The sequence below is a fragment of the Myodes glareolus genome, chromosome 4 (genome assembly GCF_982192425.1).
Source record: "Myodes glareolus chromosome 4, mMyoGla1.1, whole genome shotgun sequence".
NCBI classification, from domain to species: Eukaryota; Metazoa; Chordata; class Mammalia; order Rodentia; family Cricetidae; genus Myodes; species Myodes glareolus.
In genome coordinates, this window is record NC_142029.1 from 65,591,852 (window position 1) to 65,609,725 (window position 17,874).

The 17,874-nt window shown below is 40.4% G+C and overlaps 1 protein-coding gene across 3 annotated transcripts in view; it reads right to left on the reverse strand.

Annotated features, from left to right (window-relative positions):
* The window catches only part of Rad54l2 (RAD54 like 2), a 92,626-nt gene that overhangs the window by 50,708 nt on the left and 24,044 nt on the right, over positions 1-17,874 (reverse strand). For 2 of the 3 annotated variants that reach the window (XM_087905517.1, XM_048417591.3), the window contains exon 2: positions 3,879-4,068. In XM_087905517.1, the coding sequence (XP_087761643.1) occupies positions 3,879-4,014 (136 nt within the window). In that variant the 5' untranslated portion in view covers positions 4,015-4,068. Of the gene's footprint in view, positions 1-3,878; positions 4,069-5,324; positions 5,458-17,874 lie in introns of those variants that run through there. The other variant, XM_048417592.3, reaches the window with a different exon arrangement.

The following is a 17,874-nucleotide window of genomic DNA, read 5'->3' on the forward strand; positions in this document are numbered from 1 at the left end:
TTACAATATTTATATCTATTTTATCTTTTATCATAACAAAGGAAAACTATATCTATCTATCTATTCTTCAACTCCATCAAGACTCCAGAAGGATATAATATTACCTAAATAAAGAAGAAGTAAGCAACTTCCAAAACTCTAAAAATGACAGAGACATCTTGCTGCCTGTACAATCACCCAAAGTTCTTCTCTACCGTTGGGGCATACATTTTCAGCCTACAGGCCAATAGTATCCAGCAGACTTTTCCATGAAGCAGGAAATTTCAAAGACAGTTCAGTCACTTTCTTCTGCATCCTGCAGAATGTCTTGCAGACTCTTTCATGAAGCAGGAACCCCAAAGGATCATCTCACCTTTAGGCAAGTTCAGCAGGCATCTCTCTGTGGGTACTGCATGTCCAGTGAACCAATCCAGGCAAGAACAGTTTCTTGCCCAAATGGCTAGCAAATTCTATAAGGAGCCTCTTTGATGCCCATTTTCCTCTTGAAGTAGCTGGTGCTCCAGGAGCAGATGTGTCTCATTGTCATGAAAAGTCCTAAGTTATTAAAACATTTTAAATGCCATATTCTGTAGTCTTTGAAAGATATGAAGAATGCCTATCTAACTGAAATATATCTCTATATATCTAGAAAATCTACCTAACATGACTACAAGCTTGACTATTATCAATGATTATCCATTAACAACCTATATTTCCTAATTATACATTACATTTTTAAATGAGCTACACAATCACAATACCTTAATCAAGAACAGAAATATACATATAACAAGACTGACCTTAAATTTATATCAATAAAGCAAAATCCATACCAATGCAAATTATTCATGTCTATATCATGTGGGGGCTGGCAAGATGGCTCAGCTGGTAAAGGTGCTTGCTACCAAAACTGACCACCTGAATCCAATCCCTGGGACACACACAGTAGAAAAAGAGAACAGTACTCTGGCCTGCACACATATCTGTAGCACAAGTATACATACACACACACACAAACACATAGTGGGAGCAGGAGGATAAATTCAATTAATCCAGGATTCTAACTCTTGTGTGATGACTCATCTTAGTGACCAACTTGATACACCTAGGAAGAGAGAACTTCAATTTGAGAAATTGCCTCCATTAGACTGGCCTCTGGACACGTCTAAGGGACATTTTCTTCTTCCTTCTTGTTTTATTTTATATTTTCGTTTTGGTTTGCTTTGGGTTTTTTGGAGACAGGGTTTCTCTGTGTAGCACTAGCTGTCCAGAAACTCGCTTTGTAGACCAGGCTGGCTTCAAACTCACTGAGATCTGCCTGCCTCTGCCTCCTGATTGCTGGGGAAAAGTTATGCGCCACCACTGCCTGGTTGGAACATTTTCTGATCAGTAAATAGTATAAATAGGCCATCCCCAGGCAGGTGCATTTGGGCTGTATAAGAAAAGTAGGCAAACTCAAGCCTGGGAGAAAGCCAGCATTTCTCCATAAAGCACCTGCCTGGCTTCCCTCACCTGTGAATTGGAAGTTTAAACCAAATAAACCCTTCACTGCCTTTTTGGTTGCTGTGGTCATGGTGTTTTTAATCACAGCAGCCAGAGCACATTGCACATCTCATCTCAGGCTATTCTGTCCTCTGATGTGTAACTGTCTCACTACACTCCAGCCACAGTGGACTCTTTGTTACTGATTCTAATTCAGATTTATTCCTGAGGCCTTCCCTTGATTCTCTGCCCTAGAACACTTCATACCTGATGCTTCCAATTTCAAAGAGAACAAACAGAAGGGAGTCATAGGAAAAGCAAAACACAAACTTCCTGAAGAGGATCAGAACCCCAAAGGCTGAGGAGATCAACTTTCCCTACTCAGTTGTCTAAAATGAAGAGGCTCAGCCTCAGGCCAAAGTTAAAAGACTATTTTGGCTATGAGGCAGCTTCCAGAAGGAACTAAGCATGCCGCATCTAGGTTCAATGACAGAATTTCAGTATCTTAGCAGGGCAGTGGTGGGGCAGGGCAGGCAGCACTTGAGGGGCAGAGAGGAAGGTGGATCTCTGAGTTCAAGGCCAGTCTGGTACCAAGGCAAGTACCAGGACAGTCAAGGCCACACTGAGAAACCCTGCCTCAAATAAATTAAACAAACAAACAAATAAAATCCAGTATCTTGATATGTCATGTAAAATAGATAAGAATAAAAAAAAAGGCTGAAGATATGGTTTAGTTAGTACTTGCCTAGTATTCCCACAGTCCTGAGTTCAAACTCTAGCACCCCATTCTCCCCCCCAAAAAGCCAGGAGAACAAAATATTCTAAAAAGATGCATCCAAGATCTCTCAAATTTTTCTACTAAGTGAATCCTAAAAAAATACTAAATATTCTCTTCTGTAAGAGATCATAGGGCAACATGAAAAGCACACAAGCCCTGATGCCAAATTTTGTAGAAATGTATTATTTTATATTTTTAGAAATAGGTTTTCATAATGTAGCCCTAGCTAGACTTTAATTCAGATCATTATGCCTCTGCCTCCTGAGTGCTGGAATTAAAGATATTTTAAAAAGTATAGAAATTCTGATTTTTTTTTTCATTTTGTGTACATATGTTGCATGCAGTGCTCACACCAGCCAGAAGAGGGTGAAACATTCCACAGGAACTAGAATTAGATAGTTGTGAGCTGTCATATGGATGCTGGGAACCAAGAAAGCTCATGTTCTCTGAAATAGTAGCCAGAGACCTTAACCATTAAGCTACCTCTCTAGGCTGTTGTGCCTCTGTGACTCCCCTGATAGGAGAAGGCAGAGGCACAATTGGGTTCAATTTTCAGTGCCACAAAAGAAGGAAAGAAAAGTTTCTAAGCTATTTCAAAAATTAGATGTACCTAATGTACATGTAGCATGTGTAGGAGCTAATTAGATGTAGCATGGTGTACCTAAAGATTGCCAGTCGGAGCTAAAAAGTAAGACTGTCCAGAAAAAAAAAAAAGGGTCAAAAGAAGCAGGGAACTAGGGAACTTAACAACAGGAAGAATCTAGAAGGAGTCTATTAGCTTTGGAGATGAAGTCATCTTTTATTTGAAGCAATTTACAGTTGCAAGTGAACAGTGCTGCAGATGATCAACCTTCTAGGGCTGTCAATCTATTTTGAGAATCTCTATCCAGACAATTTCCTTCATGTAATAACATGCAAGTAGAATTTTAATTATGGTTTCAGGTCATCAGTGGTTATCACTATACCTAAGAGTTTACACTTCAGGTTGCAGACTCAGCACAAGAACTCTACCATGGCTCCTCCATCACTTGGGCAAGTATACTCAGTCTAAAATCTCGGGATTTGAGTCTACCTTTCTGTCAAGCTGGGCAGTGATGGCGCACACCTTTAATCTCAGTAATTGGGAGCCAGAGGCAGGTGGATCTCTGTGATTTCGAGGCCAGCCTGGCCTACAGAGTGAGTTCCGGGGCAGCCAAGGCTACACAGAGAAATCCTGTCTCAAAAAACAACAAAAAAACAAACAAATAAACAAACGAACAAAAATGACAGACTAAATTCTCATCTTTCCACCATTAAATAAGATTTACTTTAAAGAACAATCATACATTTCATGAGAATGAATACAGAAGTTCTGTGGCTGGGATTTCAGCCATGTCGTCTAGAACCAAGGCATAATAGCATATTCTTACAATCTCATCATTTGGAAGGCTGAGACAAGAAGATTACAGTAAATCCATGGTTAGCCTGGCTTACAGTGAGTTCCAGGCCAGCCTCAGCTATACAGAGCAAGATCCTCTCTCACTATCTCCCACTCTCTCCCTGCCAAAAAAAACTCCAAAAACTAGAAATACCACATTCTCCCATTAAAAATTTCACAGGAAAGGGTATGGTAACCTTTGTTATCAATAGAGGTACTCACCATCCAGCAGGTCTTCCTCGTCATCCCTGTCATGCTCTTCCACTGCCACTTCCTCCTCCTCCTCCTCTTCCGCATCCTCCAGCTCCACGTCCGGGTCCAGGTCTGGATCGCTCCCTGAGGCAGATTCGTCTGACATGGCTCCCAGAAGTCCTCAGTGGGCATTACCGACTCATGGTCCACTGTAGGGGTCCTAAGAGGAGAACAAGAGGCATCAATCAGAATCACAAGGTCTCATTCACAAGTACAAACCATCCCAAAGAAAAGACACTGAGGGTGAATTCCCCTGGGCATGTTAAAGCAAGGCAAACTAACCAAACCTGAATCCGAATCTTCTCTGAGTACACTACCTTGATACATATTTTGCTGCGTTTGCCCAGTTCAAGCACATCAGGGGCTGCTTTGACAAGAAAGTAACAACCACAAAATAAAAACTGAATGTCTTAGAATTCCCTTGATCACGCCTTCCTTTTACTCCTTTCAGTTTCCTGAAAACCGTCTCCTGTGCTTACACCTGCACATCTACACATATGTGTGTATTTATTTCTAATCCCAGGCACTACTCTAGCTACAGCAGGAGGAAAAAGGGAGTGTGAAGAGCAGGGGTGTGCCAAGAGGAGCTGCTACTTTACATTGGGTGTCAAGGGAGTTCTCTCACGAAGCAGAGACTAAAGGAATCACAGAAGCCATGCAGACACCTGGAAGAGTGTATTTCAGGCAGAGTGAGCATCAGAGGCCAAACCCTGAATCAAAGGAACTGGGTATTCTTAGAGGATAAGGAATAGGCCCTGTGTGGAATAACACAGCCATGTAACACCACACAAAAGACATTTATTTGACTCCAACTGTATCAAGATCTGGACCTAGTGAGAAGTTGACTGTTTACTATACTGTCACTTTGCCCAAGCTTGTAGGAAGTCTCATGTGTAGATCTCAGGGGCCGTGCCTGCTTTTAAGTTCTTCTCTACCTCTTGGCCTAGTTCCAACCACATCTTTCAAAAGCTTTGCAAACTGCCCTCAACTTCTGGAATCAAGCTTCTCTTCTGAATTCCATTAGCCATACTAAACACTGTGAGCCTCCACTGAAGGGTTCATACAGGCTACCTCATGAAGCACAGTAAACCTCCAGGCAGGCATGCAAATGGGTCTATGGGAACTATCTACATTGTGGGCATTCATCTGTCCACACACCCTGCCTCGCTGTCAGTCTATGTCATATGCATAAAGAAGACCTCTTCCTCTCTTCTCCACTTCCCTCTCCAGCCCGTACCAGTCCCCCATAACTTTGTCGTTAATTATAGAGGGTATCTCTTTCTTCCTCCTCCTTGTTTTTCATTTCGTTTTGGTTTTTTGTTTGTTTTTTGTTTTTGTTTATCAAGACAGGGTTTCTCTGTGTAGTCCTGGCTATCCTAAAACAGGATGGCTTCAAACTCACAGAGATCCACCTACCTCTGCCTCCGGAATGCTGGGATTAAAGGCATGTTCCACCACTGCCCAGCTTCTCTTCCTTTTTTGTTTAGGGTGGCTAGTGGTGTTTTCGAAACAGGGTCTCGGGTAGCTCAGGCTGGCCTTCAACTGGCAATGTAAACCAAAGTTATCCTTGAACTCCAGATCCTCACCTCTTCACTTCCCAAATCCAAGGATTATAAGGATGAACCACCACAACTGGCTTTAGAGAGAATTTTTAATTAGTAAGCATCTTTAGGTACCCAGATGCCTGTTATTCTAGGAAATAAGATTTGTAACACTAGAGTAACAATCACAGTAACAAGGAAAAGGCTTCTACATACCCTCAGTTAGCAAACAGCTTCAAAACCTCAGTTAAAAAAAAAAATAAGAAAAAGAAAAGGCTGGGTATGGTAGTGCATGCCTTTAATCCCAGCACTCAGGCAAAGGCAGATGGACCTAGGCAAATTCCAGGAGAGCCTGGAATAGAGTGACTGTCTAAATACAAAAACAAAAACAAAACACCACAACCTCAGCCCTCAAAGTCTGGACAGAAACAATATTCTACTACTACAAACGCTCTTAGACATGAGACACCAATCCAGACCCTACTTAGATCATTTTCAAATAGGGGACTGCTAGCCATGGTGGCACATAACTGCAATCCTGGCAGAGACAGGGGAATCACTGCAAATTTGAGTCCAGCCTGATCTACATAGCAAGTTGCAGAAAAGTAAAAGTTTTGTGGCAAGACCCTACGTCACCACTGTCATTATCCTCATCATCACCAGCAACAGTACAGCAACAGCAAAAGAACAGAGGACACTTTAAAACAGAGCAAAGGTGGAGGAGCAGAGAGGAAAGATGGATAACAAGTATCACAATTCAGTAGGCTAATTAAAGTTCACAATTCAGCATAGGTTTTATTTCAAAAAAAAAAGTAAGTAAATAAAGGGATTAGGGATTTCAAAGGTTCCCAATACAAAAGAGATAATTTTTAAAGAATGGGAAAAGTTAACTCCTATATTTGATCATTACATATTGTATAATACATCAAATTATCACATTGCCCTTAAGTATGTACAATTATTATGTGTGGCTCTTTTAAAATTAAAAATGGTACTCAGACCATCAGATGGATAGATGAATAAAAAGTGACTGAATTCTCTGAGAATACCAGGTTTTTCTTTTATCCATTCTTCCATAGGCCACTAAATTTATGTTAGTGATAACACAATGAACATTATTCCCAGCTCTTTAGAACCACGTCAACTGTGGGGCTATGTTGGCTCACATCTTTAATCCCAGCACTCGGGAGGCAGAGGCAGGCGGATCTCTGTGAGTTTGAGGCCAGCCTGGTCTACAGAGTGAGCTTCAGGACAGTCTATAAAGGTACAGAGAAACCCTGTCTTGAAAAATGAAGAAAAAAAAGAACCACATCAACTACTGAAAAAGTACTATTACTGATTTTCAAAAAGGTCCAAACAGGGAACTGAGCAATGGCTCAGTTAGTAAAGATTGTTTGTCTTACAAGCACGAGGACCTGAGTTTGAGTACCAGAACCCTTGATTTTTAAACAAACCAACCAAACAACACCACCAAACATGGTGGTACACCATGTTTGTAATCTCTGTGCTGAGGAGGCCAAGACAGACAGGTTCCTCAGTCTATTGGTGAGTTTCTATCCAGTGAGAGACACCATTTCCAAACAAAAAGTGGATAATACTTGAGAAGCAACACCCAAGGTTAATTCTCTGGCCTACACTAGTATGCACACCATGTGTATACAAACACACACACACGTACACACACAGGCGCACACACGTACATACATGCATGCTCTTATGGTCTTTGGCCTTTGTTCACAGAGCAGAGCATTCTTAGAAGCCCACATTGAAATTCAAGGACTAAATACAGATGCATATACGATCACTGTAATAGCCCATGCAATTTCAAAGATGGACAGCAATGGTAGCACATGATCCTGTCTTTAAGTGAAAGAAATCTTTCTACTAGACAGGAATAATACCAGAATTTAGGAAGAAGAGACAAAAGAATTACTAATTCGAAACCAGCTAGAATACACAACAAAATCCTGAGTTAGAAGGTGCATCCTTTTCACTGCATGACCTTATTAACTCTGTATATTTTTGAATAATTAAATTTTCGCAAATGACCTTGTAGCAATTCCATAACAAGTGCATCTGACTTCATTAAAAATATAAATACTGCATACACATACATACAAATACATATACACACAAAATATAAATATAATCCTGAATTTAATAACTCACAAGGGAACATGAAAACATTCAGTCTATAGATAGAGCAATACCCTCTGAAAACCCGTTAGTCAAAGAATTTATATAATTCAAAGACAAGAGTTTAGTACATGTAATCTGTCCAACTGGCTGGAAATCCACTAGAGATCACTGAAATTACTTCAAAATCTTTCCATACAGAATAATAACACTCTGATCACTCCCAATGTGTACCTCAAACCCCTACTAAGCTTAAATGCCTTTTGAGAGAACATCAGTTACTTAAAAGTACACTAAGATACAATCAAGGCAGCAACAAAACTAAACTGATACACCTGACATATTTTATTTTGATACAGAATGAGACTTTTTGGCAATTTGGAACTTAAGACAACACAAGAAGAGCAAATAACCACATTCAAGACTCCCAGCAGCGGGGCCATGGCAGACAGTTAACTCTCTAAAGGCCCTGCAGTGAAACAGGACCTGAGGAACTGGCACCACACACAGCAGAAACATGGGCATGCATTTACAAAGTCAGTCAAGAATTCTGCACTCCAGTAGCCACAGCTCTGCAGGTAAGCAGCTGCATGACATCATGGAGGTCAGTCCTCCTTTAGTTTCAACCATCCTTCTTATTCCAGCCCAGGAAAGAGATAGACCTAAGTCAATTTTCAACATCTTTTCCTAATTCAAAACTGCAGTTCCTAAAGGGTGGTCAAGAGGCTCTTGAGTTTTCTTTGAGTCAGCCACAAGGTCAAAATCACATAGTTTATAAAGCCATTCAAAGTGCAAAACACATCAATGGATTTTTACATGATAGAATACAGAAAATTCTTTGATCCCTTCAAATTTCATACTGTAGCGAACTTTTTTTTCAAACAATTTTATTTTACATACCAATCCTAGTTCCCTCTCCCTCCCATCCTCCTGCTCCCCCTACCTTCTCCCCACCCCACCTCCCATCCACACCTCAGAGAGGGTGAAGCCTCCTATGGGGAGTCAACAAAGTCTGTCACATCACTTGAAGCAAGATCAAGGCACTCACCCCTGTATCTAGGCTGAGCAAGGTATCCTTCCACAGCGAATGGGCTCCAAAGAGCCAGTTCATGCACTAGGGATAAATACTGGCTATACTGACAGGAGCCCCACAAACTGCCCATATCACACAACATAACACATTCAGTGGGCCTAGTTCAGGCTTATACAGAGGAAGCTCAAATGGCTGAAAAGCACATCCTTAGTCATCAGGGAAATGCAAATCAAAACAACTCTGAGATAACATCTTACACCTGTCAGAATGGCTAAGATCAAAACACTTATGAAAACTTATGCTGGAGAGGTTGTGGGGTAAAAGGAACACTTCTGCATTGCTGGTGGGACTGTAAATTTATACACCCACTGTGGAAATCAGTATTGGTGTGGGACAATGGTCTGTATTCTGTCAATTATATTTTAATAAAACGCTGATTGGTCAGTAGCCAGGCAGGAAGTATAGGCAGGTCAATGAGAACAGGAGAATTCTGGGAAGAAGGAAGCAGATTCTGCAGCCCTGACCTGGCCACAGAAGAAGCAAGATGTGACTGCCTCACTGAAAAAGGTACTGAGCCATGTGGCTAACATAAACAAGAACAATGGGCTAATATACATTATAAGAGTTAATACGAAGCCTGAGCTAATGGGCCAATCAGTCTATGGTTAATGTAGACTTCTGTGTGATTTCTTTGGGAGCTAATGACTGCGGGAGCCAGGCAGGACAGAAATCCCAATAAAAAGTATGGTGGTTTCTCAGAAAATTGGGAATCAATCTACCCCAAGATTCAGCAATACCACTCTTGGGCAATAACCCAAAGGATGCTCAATCATACCACAAGGACATATGCTCAACTATGTTTACAGCAGCATTATTTGTAATAGCCAGAACTTGGAAACAACTTAGATGCCACTCAATCAAAAAACAGATAAAGAAAATGTGGTACATTTACATGATGGAGTACTACTCAGTAGTAAAAAACAATGACATCTTGAAATTTGCAGGCAAATGGATAGAACTAGGAAAAAACTATACTGTAGGTAAGTTTTAAGAAATCACTACTTGCAAGCTGGTCCAGCCCCTTTGGATGTCAGTGTGGCGATTTCTCAGAAAATTAGGAAACAACCTTCCTCAAGACCCAGCAATACCACTTTTGGGCATATATCCAAAGGATGCTCAATCATGCCACAAGGACATGTGCTTAACCATGTTCATAGCAGCATTGTTTGTCATGGCCAGAACCTGGAAATAACCTAAATGCCCCTCGACCGAAGACTGGATAAGGAAAATGTGGTATGTTTACACAATGGAGTACTACACAGCAGAAATAAATAATGACATCTTGAATTTTGCTGGAAAATGGATAGAGCTAGAAAACATTATTTTGAGTGAGGTAACCCAGACACAGAAAGACAATTATCACATGTACTCACTCCTAGGTGGTTTTTAAACATAAAGCAAAGAAAAACAGCCTACATAGCACAATTCTAGAGAATTTAGACAACAATGTGAACACTAAAAGAGACAGACTTACATGGATATAATCTATATAGGAAGTAGAAAAAGACAAGATCTCCTGAGTAAACTGGGAGTTTGGGGTCCTTGTGGGAGGGTTGAAGGGGGGAGGGGATAAACAGGGAGGAGAGCAGAGAAAAATGTAAAGCTCAATAAAAAATCAATAAAAAAAGAAAGCACTACTTACTTGTCAGAATTGTGGTAAAGTATCAAAAAATACACATAATGATATGAGAAGTCTATTAAAAAACTCCTCCCTCTCCAAGTTTGTTTCTATGGAGCCTAGACTTCACCGAGGTCAAATATCAACAACAAAGCATGTAGATACAGAAGAACTAAGGATTCAGTGGTCTCTATTTAGCCAGGCACTTTCAAATGTATAAAATGATTATACTCTAATTTTTTGTTTGTTTGGTTTTTGAAAAGTAACTTTTCACTTAAACTATTTTTTATGGGTTGGAAGTATTTTTGAATGAACAGCAGCATAAAACACTGGAAAGTTGTTAGGATAACCAATCAAAGACACATTTTGTAATCCACAGAATCGTGGCCACAGGGAAAGTGTGAATGCACATGCATGGGGAGGTGTGTGTGAGAAGATGATATAAACCCAGACTGAAATTTTCTCACACTGGGGGTGTGGTGACACACACCTTGAGTTCTAGCACTCTGGAGGCAGAGGCAGACAGATTTTCATGAGTTGAAGCCAGCCTGGTCTACAGAGTGAGTTTCAGAACAGCCATGGCTACATAGTGAGACATTGTCTCAAAATAAAACCTTAATATGTACATACACATTAAAACACCAGGTCAGCCAGGCATAGATCTCACACTCAACACCTCTGCTTTTGGCAGGCTGACAGAGGACAATGGCTTAGAATAAACATGAGTTTGAAGCCAGCCTAAGTTATGGAGGAAGTCTCCATCTTAAAAACCTCCTTGACCCCCTGTGACTCCAGTTTCAGGAGATCTAAAGCATTATAGATCTTTTGGCTTTCATGGGCATCCTGCATGCATATGGTGCACATAGATACACATAGGTCAGGTAATAATTCTTATATGTTGTGGAATATTAATTTATGATGTGCTACATTTGTTTATGCTGTAGAAAATTTGTTTAGTGGTGCAAATATGTGCTGCATTCTTTTATGTTGCATTTGTTTAACTCTGTGAAGCTGTGCTACTGTGCCTGTCTAAACCACCTGATTGGTCTAATAAAGAGCTAAATGGCCAATGGCACGGCAGGAAGAAGGATAGGAGGGGCTGACAGGCAAAGAGACTAAGTAGAAGGAGAAAAAGAGGGACTGGGAAAGCAAGAGAGATCAAGGAGCAAGAAAATCAGGACACTAGGGGCTAGTCACCCAGCCGCACAGCCAGTCAGAGTTAGAGTGAAAGTAAGATACAGGAGTAAGAAAAGGAAAAAACCCAGAGGCAAAAGAAAGATGGGATAATTTAAATTTAAAAAAAAAAAAAGCTGGCTAGAAAAAAGCCAAGCTAAGACCAGGCATTTATAAGAAAAAATAAGCCTCCATGTGATTTATTTGGGAGCTGGGTGGTGGACCCCCTCCCAAAGAACAAAGAGTTAAGAAAAAATTACCGACTACACCCATAAAATAAATCTAAAAATGAATGTCTATAGGGAGTCTATACAAATCCTTTAGTAACATAAATGGAAATTATTGATTTCTGATCGATGCTAATCACATAAAACATTAATTAAAAAATTATTGTATGGATATATGTGAGTCTGGATGTACGTATGTGCACTACTTGAGTACGTGGTTACAAAAGAAGCAAGAAGAGGGTGTTGGATACCCTGGAACTGAAGTTACAGATACGTGAGCTGCAATATGAATTTTGAGAACTAAACTCGGGTCCTCTACAAGAACAGTAAGTGCTTTTAACAACTAAGCCATCTTTCCAGCCCCTTCATAAATTTTTCTATTTGCTTTTTGTTTTGTTTGTTTGTTTTTTGAGACAAGGTTTCTCTGTGCAGCCCTGGCTGTCCTGGAACTCACAGAGATCTGCCCACCTCTGCCTCCCAAGTGCTAGGATTAAAGGTGTGCGTCACTACCTTCCAGCTTTATAATTTCTTCAAACAGTCTCACTGTGCTGCCCTGGATCTTCTGGAACTTACTTTATAGACCAGGCTGGCTTTGAACTCAGATCACTTGGTCTGCCTTCCAAGTCATGGATTAAAGCCAGGTGTCACCATAGAATCCCCCACCTCCCTGCCCAGAATAATTATTTTTAATAATCACTACATCTATATAGTATACAAGTTGTTTCTGTTAATATTTTTTTTATTGTGATACAGTTTCAAGTACTCCAGGCTAATCTCAGGTTTACTATATAGCTAAGGATGGCCTTGAATTACTGATTCTCTTGTCCCTACCTCCTAAAAGCTGGGAATACAGACATGTGCCACCATTCCAGCTAAATTGTTATATACTACTTAATTTTTGTTTCCTTAGTTGATCTACCCCACGTTTTTTTCTTCAAGTTTGTTTTGTTTTTAAGATAGGAATTCACTATGTACCCCATTCTATCTTTAAACTAACAGCAATCCTCTTGCTTCAACCTCCAGACTCCCAAGTGCTGAGACTAAAGGAGTAAGTTCTATTCAAACATAAACCGTTTCCTCCCAAAAGAAAGAGTTTTTTTTTTTTTTGATAGTATGTCAAGAGAAAGTCAAGATCGGAATGCATATTAAAAGACAAGGGTCCAGGGACTAACTGCAAACACATCACCTTGTATGGCAAAGACTCCCTCAAGAATTATTTCAAATTAGAGAAAACAAGTACAGTATAAAATCTAGGGTTAGATACTGGACCTAGAAGAAATAGTTGTAAAATATCAATATGGAGGCTGTTGAGATGGCTCAGTAGGTAAAAGCAATTGTTTTACAAGTCTTAACACCTGAGTTCCATCCCTACAACCTGCACATCGGAATCCAGTACTCCTCAGTGAGATGGGAGGAAGAGACAGGAAAATCACCTAGAAGCTTGGTGGCCAGCTAGCTAGGCTACAGAAGACAAGGAGACCCTGCCTCAACAAGGTAGAGGAATCAACCCCCAAGAGTTGTCTTCTGACTTCTACATATGTGTTGTGGCATACGCACGCATGCATGCGCGTGCACGTACACACACACACACACACACACACCCCTAACTAACTTTTTAAAGCATCAGTATAGTGGGAACTAATGCAACTGAGTAAAAGCTGTGAGTTAGTTAACAACATTTTATCAATATTAAACTTCTGGATTTTTGGGAATAGACCTCAATAAAACAGTGACCTTAAAGCTGGGTGTGGTTCACACACCTTTAATCTCCAGTGTCGGGGAGGCAGAAGCTGGTGAATCTCTGAACTACAGAGCAAGTTCCAGGATCGTCACATCTACACAAGGAAACCCTTTCTCAAGAGAAACCCCCCCCCAAAAAAAAACTTAGGAAACAAGGGATGCGGTGGTTAGTAGAAAAACAAATAGCCCCCACCCCTTTTTTAAACAGGTTCTCACTATGTAGCCCAGGCTGATCTCAAACTGGCAATACTCCTGTCTCAGTGACCCAAGTGCTAAAATTATCACCTACCACAAGCAAAACAATTTCTCAAAGAAATTGAACATTGTGATTCACAGCTATAGTCCCAGCACTCAGGAGGCTAAGTGAACTGCTACTCTAATGCTAGATTAAGCTAGTCAGGAAGTTTCAGGTCAGCAAGACCCTGTCTCAAAAACAAATCAACAAAAAAATTGAAAATAAAGGCAGTAAGGAAGCAAGTATTTTTCTGTTCCTAGTTTTCCAAAAGTTTAAACAGTTTAACAAGCAAAAATATGTCTTATTTCAAGGTACAGATCTGAAATATCACCTAGTCTCCATTGTTGAGTATAACAATCGGAAGCACTTCCTTTCCTTCAGACTTTCACGACTTGGGGGTTAAAAAGGTTAATTAAGTCTCCCAGTGTCCCCAAACATGGACAGGCTATCCTCTGGCTAAGAGATGGGTCTATTTCTCTTCCCCTGAGTCCAGCAGGAATTAGACAAGAGTCTCACTTGGGCTGTCTCCGAAAGGCTCTAAGCATGATCATCGACATAAACAAATGGCTTCCCACAAGCAGACAGAATTGGATTTATCAGCTTCCTCTCTTCTCTGTATAGATGTGACCCAGATCTAAGCAGTCTTCTAAGGAGACTTATATAATTTACCTAGATTACAAAATTCCACTATTATTTTATGGCCAAAGTTTATTCTAATCCATGCTCTCCTTTGCTCTCTTACTCACATTCATTAACCTATTCTCTCTCTTCTCCCTTCTTAATGCCTACCCCCAGCAACATACAACCAAAATTACATAAACCTGCCCTGGAAGCCTATCTCTGATCTAATAATAGACATAAATACTGAAGAAACCAGTGAGAGACTATCTATAAAATGTTTGAAAGAAAATGACTTTGCCTAACGTTAACACAACGAAGAAGAAAGAAGGCTGTGGGAAAGTATCGCAGGATGAACAAAACCTACTCTGTAAATTACAGAAGTAAAAGGAGCTGCAGACTCAGTTTGGAGACAGGCCACAGGTCTAGTGAGACTGCTCAGTGGATAAAAGGCTAAGCCCAACAGCCTGACTTTGATGCCTGGGATTCACATTGTCGAAAGAGATAACTAACTCCCACAAGTTGTCTTTCAACCTTCACTAACAGGCACACACACTTGGGTATGCACACACTAAATAAATAAATAATGTGATCCTTTAAAAAAAAAAAAAGGTTCCTTTTAAAGAGTAATTCATTGCCAGGTGTTGTGAGAAACACCTTTAATCCCGGCACTCAGGAGGCAGAGGCAGGTAGATCTTTGTGGCTCGAGGCCAGCCTGGTCTACATAGTTCCAGGATAGTCAGAGCTACACAATAAGACCCTGTCTCAGAGAGAGATGGGGGGAGGAGGGGTGCTGTGAGATAATGCTCTTGTACACTGTAAAGATTTGTCACTCACTCGTATTGGCATAATAAAACGCCGACTGGTCAGTAGCCAGGTAGGAATTATAGCCAGGGTAAAGGAGAATTCTAAGAGTAAAGGCAGAGACACAGTCGCCAGCCAGAGGCAGAGGAAGCAAAATGAGAATGACTTACGGAGAAAAGATACCAAGACATGTGACTAAACACAGATAAGAATTAGGGGTTAATTTAAGTTGTAAGAGCTAGTTAGTAACAAGCCTGAGCAATAGGCCAAACAATTTATAATTAATATAAGCCTCTGTGTGTTTATTTGGGACTGAACAACTGCAAGACTGGGTGGGACAGAAATTTCTTTACAGAAAAATTTATCAAAAAATGATCTTTTGTATGTAGCCACATAACAAATCATTGACTCCCATCTCTCTTTGGGTAGAGAACATAGAGATAAAGTCAAACTTAATTGGATCAAATGAGAAGAATAAAGTTCAAAACAGTTCACAAAAGACAGTTATAAGAACAAAGAGCAAAAGTTGAAATAAAATAAAATATTTTGAGATATATATATATATCAGACACATATTGGTTTAATCAAGACAGAGTTTCTCTGTGTAACATCCTTAGCTGACCTAGAACTAGCTCTGTAGACCAGGCTGACCTCGAACTCACAGAAATTTGCGTGCCTCTGCCTCCCAAGAGCTGGAACCACTGCCTGGCTTAGAAAATATTTTTAAGAAAAGGGTATCCGGTAGCTGGGGCTAGAAATGTAGCTAAGTTGGCAAAATGCTGGCTTAGCACACACAAGGCTCTGGGTTCAGTCTTAGTACCACATAAAACGGGGATAGTAGCACACATCTTTAGGTCATCTTCAGCAACAGAGAATTCAAGGCCAGCCTATGCTACATGAAAGCCTGCCTCAAAAAAAATAAATAAATAAAAACTTAAAAATCTTGGTGCTAACTGTAAACCTGACCAAAAAATTAAATAAAATAAAATAAAAATCTAATAATTGAGTCATTTCCCTGAAGAAACAAAAGCAAAAAGAACATGGCTAAGGGAAGCTGTACGGGTGATAAACTACTACTGTTGTTTTGCTAAACAGACATGTTGTCAAACTGCTTCTAAATATTTATATTTATAGCCATAAAAAAGTGCTGCTCTCAGGCTTTGCAGTAGGCATCAGTCAATGCAGAGGTCAACACTTGGCCAACACTGAAAAGGTGAATATTGAATGCTCAGCTCTAAATAAGAATATCTCTCACCCTCTCCAAGGCTCAGGGGACACAGAAGAAACAGAAATATGTGAGCTGAAGAGGAGAGCTGTGCAGTGCTGCCTTCTGGAAATGCCCTGACCACCGCACTCAGGAACCCACAGCAACTGTGGCCACCTGCACAAGATGAAGGCCTGTCAACATTCCATCACAAATAAGAAAGGAGATCAGGAGGCCCCACCCTCCCTGGGAAGCTACTGGCAGGCAGTTAATGGTTTTTGGGAAGGGGGATCATTTTCTTCAGTGGTATAACCACAGGTGAGGTGCCCATGCTCCAACAAATAACCTCAACCAATGCTCATGTAAGCAATCCTAAACCCACCAAATCACAAAAACCAAAGAAAACAAAAAAATCATGAAATTGGAGTGGGGCAGCTGGAATAGGGAAGGGAGAAGAGAGGGCATGGGGCATGAATATGATCAAAATACATCATATAAAAAAGGGGGACAGCATGGGATCAGTCAGTATTGTACTTGTCACACAAGCGACAGAGACTGCAGTCTGGCCCCTAACATCCTCATAAAAAGCCAGGTGCAGCAGTACACACCTGTAATCCCAGTACTGGGGAAGTGGAGACAGGAGAATCTCTAGAGATTGCTTGGCAGCCAATCTAGCCAAATGGTCAGGCTCCAGTTTCATTGAGAACCTATGTCAATATCTAAGATGAAAAAGCAACTGATTGAGGGAGACACCCAATGTCTACCTCCATCACATGCACTGACAACCCCATACACATTAACACACATGAACCCATGCAACACATACACACATACACAAAAGAAAAAAGAAGTATGAAGGGCTAAGTGGCTGACAATTATTTTGGAAAAAGAATGATGAAAAGAAAAGAAAAAAAAGGCTAGCAATTCAAGGACTAAGTTCTTTTTGTTAAAAGATACTGTGTCAGGCACTGGGAGGTAGGTACAGATACATGCTTGTAGAACAAGAAGCAAAGAATCTGTGTCTCCAAAGCAGAAATGATCAACAAAAATGTCATTGGGGCCAGTAAGCAGCCAACATCATTATAATAAATATCACATCTAATCATAACATAAAATCATATCCTTAACATACATGATTTAAAAAGATGTTTAGGGAGCTGGAGAGATGGCTCAATGTTTAAGAGAACTGGGTGCTCTTCTAGAGGACCTGGGTTCAATTTCCAGTACCTGCAAGGCAACTAACTACCATCTGTAACTCTAGTTTCAGGTAGAAACCTCCATACCAGTGCACATGAAATAAGGTTAAATAAGTAATTTTTTAAAAAAAGATACTTAAAAAAAAGACAATAAAGTTTAAGAATCAAGAGTAAGGCCAGAGAGATGGCTCAGTGAGTGAAGGCACCTGCCACCATGCTTGAAGACCTGAGTTTGACCCCCAAGACCCAAACTGTAGGAAAGAGCCAACTCCTAACTGGTCTTCTGACTTCCACATGTATGTAGGCACACATGCACACACAAACACCCACACACACACAATGTAATTTTTTTAAGTCAAGAGTATAAATGAAACACTAGAC